General features: G+C 38.8%; 1 protein-coding gene across 1 annotated transcript in view; it reads left to right on the top strand.

The window, feature by feature from the left end:
• Positions 1 to 15,771, top strand: part of LOC309559037 (sodium channel protein type 2 subunit alpha-like) — a 337,619-nt gene that overhangs the window by 166,730 nt on the left and 155,118 nt on the right. The window contains 2 exon segments of the mRNA XM_082262157.1: positions 3,635 to 3,722; positions 12,828 to 12,956. Of these exon segments, the coding sequence (XP_082118283.1) occupies positions 3,635 to 3,722; positions 12,828 to 12,956 (217 nt within the window).

Here is a 15,771-nt window from a genome sequence, read left to right as displayed (position 1 = left end):
AATTGGATGCGGTTTTCCCCGCATCCAATTCGCATGACAGGAGAGTGTGACCGGCTCTTAATTAAGCTGGTTCACACAGCTCTGGGGCAGCCGCAGTCCTCATTGGAAAAGGGTCCTGTGCATGTTTGGCTTTGTTTCAGGTGCGAATTCAGGCTAAACTTCGGACCTGTTTTGCTGTGACCCGCAGCTGCATCAGTGTGAACCCAGCCTTAAAGATGTGTGTAACAGAACCATTTGTAAGCCCTCTAGAGAACTATTATTGTTCCTAGTGTCTTGCCACTTCCATCTTGCATTAAACACTTGACTACATTCTCTATACCAGAGCTTGACAAATTTGCTTTGAATCTAGGAGCCAGCTAAAAAAGTTAGGAGACAGTTTTTTTTAACCTTTTGCCTACTGGTTACTTTCACCCCCTTCCTGCTCTGGCCAATTTTCATCTTTTAGTGCTTTCTCACTTTGAATGACAATTGCGCAGTCATGCAACACTGTACCTATATGAAATTGTTATATTTTTTTTTATTTTGCATACAGAGCTTTCTTCTGGTGGTATTTAATAACCACTGGGGTTTTTTTTGTTTTGCCAAATACATGAAAATTGTTGAAAAAAAAAACAAAAAACCTTTTTCTTAAATTTTGTTATAAAATTTAGCAAATAAGTAATTTATTTTCTTCACTCGTCTTCAAAGTTTCAGTATGATTAGGCCTAGTTGGAGAAGATGTATTTGTGGGGTTGATTTACTAAGACTGGTGAGTGCAAACTCTAGTACAGCTCTGCATATAAAAACAATTGACTTCCATTTTTTTTTTTTTTTGTTAAAGCTTAATTGAACAAGCTGAAGTTGGAAGCTGATTGGCTACCATGCACAGCTGCACCAGCTTTTGCACTCTACAGTTTTAGTAAATCATCCACACTGTGTCCTGCAGCTAGAGAAGGCCAGCATCTCATGCTAAAAGCTATGTATAAGATTGGAGTATTGTTGTAAAACAACTTATGTTGAGTAAGTCAAGGTCTTTTTAAATGGCAATTCTAACCAATTTCAATTTCTGAAATATATCATGCATAACTTTCTAAAACCTGGTTGTATATTATCTTCCCATAAACGATACACATCAGAAATCAGGCTAGGTTACGTAGAGAGGGTATGTGCTGTGACCTAACTAGGCTCTTTGCATTGCATAATGTTGCCAAGAATGTCTATTCTGTTAAATGTTAAACTTCTAAACACTTTGTTTTTTCTTTATAATGTTTAAATATTCATGTATATAGGGACAGCCAAATATGTTCATTATGAATGCTGGCTCTGCTTTCTACTTTGCAATGCTACACAGTGATTGCACTGTGCTGTTCTCCTTTACAGTGCAGTTGTAAGACTCAGCTGACTCAGTTAAAACAATGCAATCTTTATGTTACTAACATCTTCTCTCCACAGTTGGTAATTGCACTTAACCATTTAGAGGTCCCTCTTGCCGCATATCTATAATTCTTTAAAGTCTTTGAAAACATGAAAGATCAAGTTTGCATAATGTAAAAGTAGTATGAAAAAATAGTATCTTTAAAGCTACCGTTTTATGATGAAAAAGCACACAGTTTTTTTATGGGCAGGAATAAAAACAATATTTTTTGAAATTTACTTCCTTTTTTCAAAGCAGGTAAATAAAAAAATTATGCGCAGAAAAATTGTATGTGACATTCTAATATCCAGCCAGAAGGTCTTTTAGGTAATTTTCACATATTCTCTAGTTTCCCCTTAACTACTGTTCTAAAACATTTGTTGTATACAGAGCTCAGTAGATGAAGCTAAAATGTTTAGATAGGACTGAATTTCAGAACAATGACTGAGGATGCAGTTAGAAACAGCATGTCTAAAAGGACACACCGTATGATTTACTATTAAGCATAGTGGACATGGATTTATCCTGTGTAGTTTTCAGCCACTGATCAGTAGAAGAAAAACATTTCATACAAACTTTCATACATTATTCTAAGCCAGGTTAATTTGGTAAAACAAGAAAAAGAAGTTTGTAACAGAGGTGATCCTGGAAGAGGAATACAGTGTGTGTGCCTACAGCAGCCTTTTTCAACCAGGGTACCCAGGCACCCCAGGATGCCTTCAGACTTCTTCAAATATTGCCTAAAAATTGCCCAAAAATTATATTCAAGCCAGCAGGCGGATCAGACCTGCCTCTTAGTTACACAAAGGTGTGTTTACTGTGCACAGGTGTTCATTGTGCACCATTACAACCTTCAAGCCGCTGGCATCCTAGCAACCAATTATGTCATTGGTTGATAAGAAGGAGTTTGGGCGCTTGCACGGCATCCTTTTTTTCCCCTCCCCTGCCCCTCTCAATCAGCATTGGGGTCACAGTAACTGAATGAGGTAGAGAAACTGAGGGAGCAAAGAAACACCGAAATACTATTAACCTCCCGACATATATATATATGTCTATATATATATATATATATATATATATATATATATATATATATATATATATATATATATATATATATATATATATATATATATATATATATATATATATGTATGTGTATATATATATATATATATATATATACATACATAAAAAGTACAGTAAAACTACAGGAAAGGGCACTGAGGGGCAAACTAATGTGATTTTTTTTTGTTTTAATTGTATCAGTGTGATATGTGTGTTTTACATTTGAACTTGCCGCCGGTTCCACCCCCTGCAAACGTCGCAGGAGACGGAAGACGGGGCACGGAGAGGATCGGGAGGAAGATCCGCCACTAGACACCGCCGGGATACATCGCTGGATCCCGGTGACAAGGTAAGTAACCCCCGCTTTCAGGATCCAGCGATGCTTCTGGCGGTACCCCGAGTGTGGCTTGGGGTTACCGCTTTTGGCTCTGAAATTTAACCCCGAGCCATGCTCGGGAATACCGCTAAGAAGGTTAAGTACCTGTGTATTTGCATTCAAAGAATAAATCGCCTCTAATGTTGGGTGTCCTACATGTGTGGATGTTGCTACCATATATAAAACTATTATTTAATTTTTTTCACATTTTAGAATGGGGCATTTTGAGATAATGCATATTTTAAAAAGTGCCTTGATTGTAAAAAGGTTGAGAAACACTGGCCTACAGGCTCCTATGACGGAAATTCAGCTGCACACAGCAGGAATCATCTCCTTTCAGACAGGCTGGCTCTCATTGAAACCTGTCACTGAGCTGTCTGATAACAAATACGTTTCTGTGTGTAATTTTCAATGTAAGCTATTGTGTTCTTTAAACAATAACTATCTTTTTTTCAGCAAAGGCGCAAATAGATAGAGATAAACATGTAAAAAAGAGCCTACAACTCCACCTGCTGTTTCAAATAGAGAATACAAAACATGAATATGCAATATTTTGTATCAACCTGATTATATGTTTTTTTAATTAATTTGTTCTCACCATGTTAAAGAATTCAGTAAGTGTAAAAAATCAATATACAATTCCTTTAAGCTGATTGCTTTCACATTAAAACAACTATTGTTGTTACTACCATTAAAACAACTACCATTTTCCTTATAGTATGAGACAAACTTTGTATTGTTAATGTAAAGTGATTTATGAAAATTATATGTTTTTTTTCCTTAACAACGTCTTACATTATTCAGCATGCTCATTATGTTCACTATTTTGACCAACTGCGTGTTCATGACCATGAGTAATCCCCCGGAATGGACGAAGAATGTAGAGTAAGTATTTATTTTTCTCTTTTAATATAATGGTTGTCCAGTCGTTAGTGAGTAAACTGTGTAACTTACATCAGCCTGGTTTCACATAGTAAAAAAAGCTTCTAATTCTACAATATAAACATATAGGGATTTTAGGCGGTATTTGCAATCGTCACATCTTCTCTGTTATTGCTTTCAGTTGTGTTTAGAAGTAGATCAGTAGATTGCATGCCAACTTAAACCACTGCTTTTTTAGTTTTAGTTAGAATAGTGAAATGTTTTTCAACCCTGTCAGTATTATATTGTTGGAAGAATAAGGGAGTTGGGGAAAACTGGATCTTCTATAGTAGTAGGTTTTCTCAGCCAGGTCTTAAGTAATGCAGGCATAATGGCCCAAGGTTACTCGAGTAGAGATTAGGTTTACAAGGACGAAAGTAAAAAATGAAAGTGATTGTAAAGTCTAGTTTTTTTTTTAAATAACAAAGATGTTATACTTACTTGCTCTGTGCAGTTGGTTTTGTACAGGGCAGCCCGGATCCTCCACTTCTTTTGTCCCTCTTTGCTGTTCCTGGCCCCTCCCTCCTGTTGAGTGCCCCCACAACAAGCACCTTGCTATGGGGCACACGAGTTGAGCTGCAGCTCCGTGTGTCCATTCAGACACGGAGCTGCCGTTTGGTCCCACCCCCTCTATCTCCTAATGGGCTAATGATTGACAGCTGCATAAGCCAATGGCGTCGCTGCTGCCTCTCAGCCTTTCAGAGGGGAGAGTCCCTGAGGGCCGAGGGACTCTCGGACAACGCTGGATAGGGATGGGGATGCTGGGGCGGCTGCTACACACAAAAGGCTTTTTATCCTAAAAGAATAGAATGCATTAAGCTAAAAAACCTTCTTCCTTTACGACTCCTTTAGGTCCAGACTTAATTTTTGGTGCTTTCTCCTTTCACACTTAGGTTTTTATTGCAGACTGTGTTCCCACAGGGGAGATTTACTCTTTATATTTCCTGTTTACCCTTGTCCCTTTTACCGGAAGAGGTATAGAAAAGGAAATTTTCCAGTGGGGACAATTATTGTGTTGACATCTAAGAGAGGTTTTCCCCTACTCTTGAGAGATTTACAGTTGTAGAGAATAATGGTATCTACCAAGCCTAAGGGTGGCTTACACTGTCCTGCTGTGCTTTTATGCAGGTTAGCTACGCTTTCCCATAGACTTCTATGAGGTCCTGCAGTTTTGGTACTGTTTCAGAAAGCGCACTAAAATTGCCGTACATCATAGAAGTCTATTAGAAAGCACAGCTAAACCATGAGAAACCTGTGTGATAGCAGGGGTTTACCCAAAAAGCAGTGGGACTGCATTGGGTAAAGCTGTCCTTAATATGGATTCTCTGTGCTGTGATTCGTTCTTTAAAGTCTTGTCAACCCACCCTAAAATCCAGGGATCACCCGGTTTTATACCCCTCTCACATTGCTTGATATACGCAAGTTACATGATTCCTTTCATTTCATTTGTTAGATGCCGGGCATGTTCTCTTCTTTGCATAGTTGCTTGGTGTCTAGTATTTTGGGTGATAGTCTTGATATGTTCATTTGTGTAAAATTTCATCCTAGATTCACATCTACATATTTCTCTCCACTGAAATGAATGTAAATGCACTGAAGCCCATGTCAATGTGCAACAATGCACATTACTGTGCATTGTTAAATCTAAAACACTCAGGCTAGAAATCCATAACATTTACAGTACATATACACATTATACAGTATATATAAACATTCGCAATATTATTATTATTATTATTATACAGGATTTAAATAGAGTAAACAGCTTGTGCAACACTTTACAATATAAAGAGAGACAGTACAATTACAATACAGTTCAATACAGAAGGAATAGGAGGGCCCTGCTCATGGAGCTTACAATTTAAAGGGAGGGGGAGATGCTACAAAAGATAATAACTGCAGGGGATGATTTGATGGAGGTGGCCAAAGTACAGTTTTTAGGTGGAGGGGGGGTAGGCTTCCCTGAATAAATTAGTTTTCAAGGATTGCCTAAAGGCAGACAGGGTAGGAGATAACCTGACATACTTGGGTAGGGAGTTCCAGAGGATTGGAGACATTCTGGAGAAGTCCCGAAGGTAAGCAGGGGAGGAGGTGATGAGGGAGCTAGAGAGCAAGATGTCTTAGGAAGAGCAGAGTGGACGATTTGGGTGATATCTCGAGATAAGGTTGGTGATGTATGGGGGGGCACATGGTCTGGATTGCATTGTATGTTGAGGTTGGCATTTTTCATTTTATATGCTGGGCTAGTGGAAGCCAGTGAAGGGATTGAAAGAGAGGGACAGCAATATCAATATAACTTGAAAAATATGCTCCTTGGATGGAGATAACTATGAACAGGTTTTATAACATAGATGGCCATATAGTTACATAAATATATCTAATTTATCCTTGTATTATATCTGAAAACACAAAAATAATGTGATACATCAACATACATGTAAGGGGACGTGCAATTGGCTGTGTGTTGGTGCCAAACCGTGGAAGTTCTCGCTCTGCATCTCCTTGAATAGGACAGCTACCCACCTGCTGGTAGCTTGTAGACTTCACTTCCATAACATCTCTAAAATTCGCCCCTTTTTAACAAATGAAATCACCAAGCTACTCACTTGTTATCTCTCACCTCGACTATTGCAACTCCATTCTCATAGGCCGACCTCTCCATAGGCTATCCCCTCTTCAGTCTATCACGAATGCTGCTGCCAGGCTTATCTACCTTACCAACCGCTCAGTTTCTGCCAACCCTCTCTGCTAATCCCTACACTGGCTCCCGATCGCCCAGCGAATTCAATTCAAATAACTAACCACAACATCCAACATAAAAAGCCATTCACAACTCTGCCCTGAGCAACATCACCAATCTTGTCTCCTATTATCACACAAACCGTCCTCTCAGCTCCTCCCAAGACCTCCTACTCTCAAGCTCCCTTGTCTCCTCCTCCCATGCTCATCTCCAGGATTTCCCCAGAGCCTCTCCCATCTTCTGGAATGCTTTACCTCAACCTGTCCAGCTATTTCCTACTCTAGCTGCCTTCCCTGAAAACGTATCTCTTCAGGGAAGCCTATCACACCTCCAGCTATTCTTTGACCTCTTCCATCAGCTCATTCCCCACAGTTACAACCTTTTGTACCACCTGCCCCCTCAAAAATAATGAAACGTCCACACATGAAGTATTTTCTGCTCTTCCCTACAACTTCTCTATGATAGCCTGTAACATCCAGCATCACATTGACATACTGACAGAATTCTTCAGCGAGTTGGAACAACTTTCCCATGTATTCTAAGTCCACAGCATAGAGATTTGTTCCCTGAGCATATTCAAGATGCCCTCAGTTTCTCCCATTTTCCCTTTTTGTCACTCTGCCTAGATGACGCATTCATTACCTTGTGTACTAGTACTTACTTCTTAGCCTGGCCTTTTGTATCCTGCTCAGAGCCAGTTGCAGGGTGACTACAGCTGGTCCTTCTGGGTATTTGATCACCTCTCCTAGGTTTGCAGCCCCATTAAGGGCACTTGGCATCAGCTGACTACATCTGAATAGCTCTGAGATGTTTGGCTCCCATGTCCCAACTTACAAAACCCCTGTAATGGAACTGCCGACCCACACTGTACTTGTGGTCTTCCATCAGTATACGGCTTCCTTGCAGTCATGAAAATATATCCCAAATGATCCCAGCCGCCCTCATACAAAGCTAGCCAACAACTTAGCTCGTACAAGTTTTGGAACCTTCTCCTTTATTGAACAGTTTCACATTCAATTTATACACGCATGAATACATCCCCCTCCTGATCAAATTACTACACACAGGTCAGGGGTTGCCTGATTACATTATCCTATGCAGATGAAATTGTATACAGAAACAGAATTAACCTGAACTAATTATCTGGCCATCTGACAGAACAATGTGAGGTCATTAACATTTAAATGAAAAAATTTTGGTGGCCCAAAAGAAACTGCGCAAACAATGGTGATATTCGATAATAAATTAATCAAATTGTCATAAATTAATTAAATATATTAATTAAATATATATAAGAGGAATTGCTTCCATAGTGCAAGCTGCAATAAAAACGTATAAAACGCATAAAATGTGAAAAGAGTGGGATAAATTGCGCTCAGCACTTAAAACACAACCAAAAAGTGCTTGTGTGCATACATATGTGAATAAATGGTTATAAATAAATAAATATAAAATCCTAAATGTGAAAAAAGTCCTTGGTAAAATGAATATATCAACAGTCCTTAAAGTGCCCAGTGCAATACAGATCTCTCAGCAATGGCTGAATATCACTCTAACTTCAAGTGAGGGACCTCCACCTTAAGGGACTTTCTCCACCCAGTGCTTGGGGTAAATACTTCTTACCAAAGCTGGTGGACCCCTTAATTACAGGGGGTCTAAAGCAGCGTAAATTGTCCACAAATGCCTCCAAGCTATCCTTCAGGTCCCTTTATATATGGCCCAGCTCGCATAAGGAACTCCAAGTAATTCCAGGATGTTATGGGGAGAAAGATAAGGAAACTCCAATAGTGTAGTATGTTCTAATATTTGGGTTTATTAATGAAATTGCACTTACTCAAACATCAGAAACAAAATGCCTTCATGCGGTAAATGCAGCATGGGTTCGGTGTACGGGACGCTCCTCTGCTCCTGCGTATCACCAACCCGGAACTCCACGGTCTCACGTTCCCGACGCACGTTTCGTCAGACGCGCTGACGTCATCAGGGGATCATGTGACCGTACGTTTCCATTCACAATAAATAGAGGTATCTGGCTGACAACATCCAATCGGGTTGGTGATACGCAGGAGCAGAGGAGCGTCCCGTACACCGAACCCATGCTGCATTTACCGCATGAAGGCATTTTGTTTCTGATGTTTGAGTAAGTGCAATTTCATTAATAAACCCTAATATTAGAACATACTACACTATTGGAGTTTCCTTATCTTTCTCCCCATAACATCCTGGAATTACTTGGAGTTCCTTATGCGAGCTGAGCCATATATAAAGGGACCTGAAGGATAGCTTGGAGGCATTTGTGGACCATTTACGCTGCTTTAGACCCCCTGTAATTAAGGGGTCCACCAGCTTTGGTAAGAAGTATTTACCCCGAGCACTGGGTGGAGAAAGTCCCTTAAGGTGGAGGTCCCTCACTTGAAGTTAGAGTAATATTCAGTCATTGCTGAGAGATCTGTATTGCACTGGGCACTTTAAGGACTGTTGATATATTCATTTTACCAAGGACTTTTTTCACATTTAGGATTTTATATTTATTTATTTATAACCATCTATTCACATATTTATGCACACAAGCACTTTTTGGTTGTGTTTTAAGTGCTGAGCGCAATTTATTCCACTCTTTTCTCATTAACATTTAACACTGGGACAGGCAGACTTAACACAATCCACATTCCAGCTTAATAGATAGACAATAGGACAAGACTTCCAATGACAGTCTGTCCGTCTACATCGAAACACATGGAATACACATCTTGGTGTCACAGACTCAATGGCAACAGGCCACAGGTCTCACAGTGCAAAGTGGGATCAAATCTCCACATTTCTTGAGAGACACCGTTGACAAATATCACTCTCCCATCTGAAGACATCCAAACCATTCTCTCAGCTTTCCCTAAGTATCTGTCCTTCACTCCCAGTGACGGTGAACACTGCCACACCCTCCCACCCTGGCATTTATGTGGGCAATAACTCCACCCATTACATCATTTGAGGATGGCTTTCTCTAAAAGGGTCCAAACACCCGATTACATAAGTGCCTTTATCACAATATATTCGGAACAGAGCCACTTAGAGCCAATACACATGATTAGGCTATCTAAAATCTTTCCCATGCAGGCCATGTACAGGACACATGGCTTGCTATATTAATACTACTTTGTCATAAATCAAATCTATTGTTATTTAATAGCCCTACCAGTGAGCCGTGTTAACAACCAGGTTTGCATGTGAAAGACCAATGATAATTGCAAAACTTGAATTCTAAAAGTTCATTGGGGAACCATAAATAGTAATACAACTCTGTTTTTAAATGCAGTTAACATGAATAATTGCCTTGGCATAGCATTGTAAATTGATGGCAGTCATGTAGATCTTTGATAGAAACATGCCACGATTCTTATAGAATGTACACCAAACAGGGTTGAAAAATAGAGGGCGGGGACAGTAGCTGGCATTGAGGCTCACCCAGTTGAGTACAATGTGTTCTCGTCTAGTATAGAGGTTCCCTATGTGTACATTCTGTGTTGATGCATTATAATATTTTTTTGTGGTTTTGGATATAATGCAATACTAAAATAGGTATACTTTTGTCATTATATTGTCATCTGTATTGGAGTGTTATGAATTCTGTGCATAACTATCTCCATTCAAGGGGCAGAATTTTTACATTATAACGAATGTTGTTGCATTGCAATGCACATAGGAAGGAGTGTAACAATGACTTGTGACCACGGGGAGGCTGGGTGGTGTCAGATGTAATTTCTTTACAATGGAAGCAGATGCCTAAATTTACTGTTGCCAATGGTGGTGAATTAACATTAAAAAAAATTAAAAAATCAGCAATCAGTCCTTATTTGTTCCTTGGTACCAGTTTCCTTTAAATAGGACTAAAAAACTTCAGCTGCTCAAAGAACCACAAGTTCCAACATGCTTACGTGTCTAGGCAACACTGATGCAAGAGATCTATTTCTTCCTATATGATTTTCACAGTGTATGTTATCTACCACTTTGCACACTGAAGGATAATGGCTTCTCTCCCTTGTGGTATCTATTTATATTAGCGTAAGTGCTATTGGCCATTTCATTTCGTCTGCTTTCTGTCATCTCCCAGAAGAGACTGTAAGGGAGAGCGGAGGAAGTCATTCAGTAAAGTTTGTTGCCTTTCAAAGCTTTCTCAATGCCAAATGGCAGTTGGGGGGGGGGGGGGGGGGCAATTCATTAAGCCATCAATTTAATGACACATCGGAATCTCATGGTCTACAGATTCATGATTCATTCACTAACTGATCTGTGAGGGAGACATTATATTTGCGAAAACTCTGTTTTTTAAATGCACTTGGCATGCAGTATTAAAAGGAAACTAATTTTAATAGAAAAAAAGGCTAAAATTATATATATTGTCACTATCAGATATAACTATATTTATACATGCAAGGTAAAAATATCTTCCCCTTTTCAAGTATGTAATTCAATAGTGATGTTTATGCATTGAAATAAATTAATATGTGGTGTAGCTGCCAAAACAACTTTAAATGATTATATGTGAACCTATATGGCGTGTAGGTATAATAATACACAATGTAGAAAACTAAAAGGGTCTAAAATAAAACCTAAACATCCACAGTGCAATCTACAATAAGTGCACAATAAATGTCCATCAAATAAATCAAGAAAGTGCTTCCAGTCCAACGGTGTTAGTGACCATAAATGACCCCTGAAATGTTGTGTTTCCTAAACTGTTGGGCTAATATTGTGTGACATAAAAATTGGAACTACTGCTATTTTATTCTCTAGGGCAATGATGGCGAACCTTGGCACCCCCAGATGTTTTGGAACTACATTTCACATCATGCTCATGCACTCTGCAGTGTAGTTTAGAATCATGGGAAATGTAGTTCCAAAACATCTGGGGTGCCAAGGTTCGCCATCACTGCTCTAGGGTGTCTGCTTTCACAAAAAATATTATAATATATATATATATATATACACTATATTGTCAAAAGTATCGGGATGCCTGTCTTTACTTTCACATGAACTTTAATGGCATCCCAGTTTTAGTTGACCCACACTTTGCAGCTATTACAGCTTCAACTCTTCTGGGAAGGTTTAGGAGTGTCTAAGGAAATGTTTGACCATTCTTCCAGAAGCACATTTGTGAGGTCAGGCTCTGATGTGGACGAGAAGGCTTGGCTCGCATTCTCCGCTCTAATTCATCCAAAAGGGGTTCTATTGGGTTGAGGTCAGGACTCTGTGCAGGCCAGTCAATTTCCTCCACCCCAAACTTGCTCATCCATGTCTTTATGGACCTTTCTTTTTGCACTGGTCCAAATCATTTGGTGGAGGGGGATTATGGTGTGGTGTTGTTTTTCAGGGGTTGGGCTTGGTCCCTTAGTTCTAGTGAAGGGTCTTTTAGGGGTCAGCATACTAAGACACTTTGGACAATTTCATGCTCACAACTTTGTGGGAACAGTTTGGGGATGGCCCCTTCCTATTACAAAATTACTGCACACCAGTGCACAAAGCAAGGGCCATAAAAGCCTAGATGAGCAAGTTTGGGTGGAGGAACTTTACTGACCTCAACCCGAAAAAACACCTTTGGAATGAATTAGAGCAGAGACTGGAGCCAGGCCTTGTGCTCTGAAAGAATGGTCAGGCGTTCCCATAGACACACTCCTAGATCTTTTGGACAGCTGTTATAGCTGCAAAGGGTAGACCAACTCAATATTAAACCCTACAGAGTAAGACGGCCATTCAAGTTCATGTGCATGTAAAGGTAGGCATCCCAATATTTCATATATATGTATATATATATATATATATATATATATATATATATATATATATATATAGGATTTTATGTAATTTTCAGGCTTAAAATTATTTTTTAAACATGTGCAAAAAAAACCCCATAAAAATGGCTATGGCAGCCAAAGGGCTAAATAACATTTGATTCTTTTTAATGAACATACATGTAGATGCATTAATTTGTGCTTTTTAATATCTGCCTGGAGTTCATCTTTAATATGAAAGGTCTGTTGCAGCCATGTGGTACAATAAGGAACGATATTTAGAAACCTGTTATGGATACAGATGCACTAGATCATATTGATTGAAAAATGTTTAATTTCCATAGCATACTCAGTACTTCTTTGTTAGGAATGATAATTGTGGCTCTTCTACAAAGCATACAAGTGTAGCTTCTATTAGGTTCACACTGGTCAGGGTTCACCAGTAAATAGGAGCAATAAGGCTATTGCTGCATATTAAATCCAATAAACCATTTTGTTTAAGTGTATAATGTTATTGATATCCTGTGTAATCACTTCTTGCAGATACACATTCACTGGAATCTATACATTCGAGTCTCTGATAAAAATTCTCGCAAGGGGTTTTTGTCTAGAAAAATTTACTTTCCTGAGAGACCCATGGAACTGGCTGGATTTCAGCGTAATCGTTATGGCGTAAGTATCACATTTTGTTACTTTTATGTCAAATGAATGAAGCCTCACTTAAGAACTGACTGGGGAAGAACACAAAATTCCTCATGCAAAGCCAACACTATCATACTGTATATTGTAACAATTAGGCTGCTCACATTCATAAGACATAATGGCCCTAAGGGGCTTTACAAGTAAAACATGGCACAGCAAACAGTGGGCAATCTACTCCAATCTGAAGGGATAGAAAATGATGGACAAATGCATTTTTTAAAAAAAATACTTTAATAGATTGCTGTAATCATAGCCAGCGTGTTTTGGGTTTATATATATATATATATATATATATATATATATATATATATATATATATATATATATATATATATATATATATATATACATATATTAAAATAAATATATATTCATATGATTAAAAACAACATTAGAATCAAAGAAATTACATTTCGTTACATTTCATGGAAAAATCTCTAACATTAACATGCTGGATATCATGAATTGTAATACAGTACATGTCTTTATTGCATTAAAGCAGTAGTAACCTCCACCAATAAAATGTAGAAAAAAAGATGGGTCCCCTGCATTGTTATGCCATAATGTGATAATATGCACCACATATTAACACATTATGGCAGACTTACCTGTCAAATGAAGCCATCCAGTGCTGCGCTGTCAGTGCTTCCACAGGTCCTAGGTGCTTTCATCAGTGCCTGGTTCTCCTTCCAGGTTCTTTCTCTTTGACCGGTTGAATGGTCGGACTGTGATGACATCACTTCCGAGCATGCACACGGGAGTCACATTACCACGGCACACAGTAAATGCCGTAAATGGGGTCTGAGCTGCGCATGGACCTCTTAGATCATATTACCATTGATAGGCAGGGGGAGAGATTTATGACAGAGGAGACCGCTAGGGTCTCTTGTGTTATATATACCCTGCCTGTCAGCGGATTTTTAACATTTGACTTTAATCCCATATCAGTAAATATCTGGATTGCTGTATGATACCTGATAGCTAGCACAATCGTTTTTTACCAAGTTTTTATCTTTACACTCTGTTGACTTTTTATATATAATTCTGATATTTGTTCATAGCCCTGATGAAGGAAATACATAAAAACCCTGAAACATGGCCCTGATTACAACAATCCAATAAAGCATGTTTAAATAAAAATAATAAATCCATCCTTTACTATATACGGCTTTGCTTTAGGCCTCATGCACACTGGACATTATGCTAACTTTTCTACACTCCTGGTAGCAGAGTTTTGGCAGAAACAATGCTTGTCACTTGTAAACTTGTATGTGAAAAAAATGGGTGAACCAAAAAACAGCGCAAATGAATAATGAATAAAATAAATAATCTAAAACGTGATTCAGGTGGAATATCTCCCACAATGCAAGCTGCCACATAAACGTGAAAAACGTGATAAGTGAAAAGGAATAAATTTGTAGCGATCAACAAATATAGAAGATAATGTTACGCTGAGTAAATAGATACCCAACATGTCATGCTTCAAAATTGCGCACGCTCGCGGCATGGCGACAAACTTTGGTACTTAAAAATCCCATAGGCGACATTTTAAAAATTTCCACAGGTTATCAGCTTAGAGTTACAGAGGGGTTCTAGGGCTCAAGTTATTGCTCTCGCTTTAACAATCCTGGCGATACCTCACATGTGTGGTTTGAACACCATTTACATATGTGGGCGGGGCTTCTGTATGCGTTCACTTCTGCGTGCGAGCGAACGGGGACAGGGCGCTTTAATTTTTTTTTTTTCCTATTTATTTTATTTATAATTTTTTAAACCTACACAGTTTTTTAAATTGATCATTTTTATTCCTATTACAAGGAATGTAAACATTGTAAACATGTAATAGAAATAGCCATGACAGGACCTCTTTATTGTGAGATCTGGGGTCAAAAAGTCCTCAGATCTCACAAGTACACTAAAAAAGAAAAAAAAAATGGTTAAAAAAAATCGGCTCTTTAACCTCCTTAGCGGTATTCCCGAGCGTGGCTCGGGGTTAAATTTCAGAGCCAAAAGCGGTAACCCCGAGCCACACTCGGGGTACCGCCAGAAGCATCGCTGGATCCTAATAGAGGGGTTACTTACCTTGTCACCGGGATCCAGCAATGTGTCTCGGCGGTGTCTCGCGGCGGATCTTCCTCCTGATCGTCTCCGTGCCCCGGCTTCCGTCTCCTGCGACGTGACATTCGCAGGGGGGTGGAACCGGCGGCAAATTCAAATGTAAAACACACCAAACACACTGATACAATTCAAAATAAAAATAAATCATATTAGTTTGCCCCCCCCAGTGCCCTTTCCTGCAGTTTTACTGTACTTTTTATGTATATATATATATATATATATATATATATATCTGCTACCATAACCACGGTATTTAGCGTCAAAGTAGTGACGTACATCTGCGGTGGGCGGTCGGTAAGTGGTAAAAATGTCAAGTTTCTGTGATGAAATAAAATGAGATAAATATAAATCAATTTAGCACTTTTTCCACCTTTAATGTGACCTATAAACTGTATAACCCAGTTGAACAACAAACTGAAATCTTTTGGGTGGAGCGAATTAAAAATAAAAAACTAAAATAAAATGGTTGCATAAGTGTGCAGTGCACACACTTAAGCTAATACTTTGTTGAAGCACCTTTTGATTTTTTTACAGCACTCAGTTTTTTTGGGTATGAGTATCAGCATGGCACATCTTGACTTGGCAATATTTGCCCACTCTTCTTTGCAAAAACACTCCAAATCTGTCAGATTACGAGGGCATCTCCTGTGCACAGCCCTCTTCAGGA

Source organism: Pelophylax lessonae, assembly GCF_965119305.1.
Source record: "Pelophylax lessonae genome assembly, chromosome: 6".
Lineage (NCBI taxonomy): Eukaryota > Metazoa > Chordata > Amphibia > Anura > Ranidae > Pelophylax > Pelophylax lessonae.
This window is presented reverse-complemented; position numbering and strand designations above follow the sequence as displayed.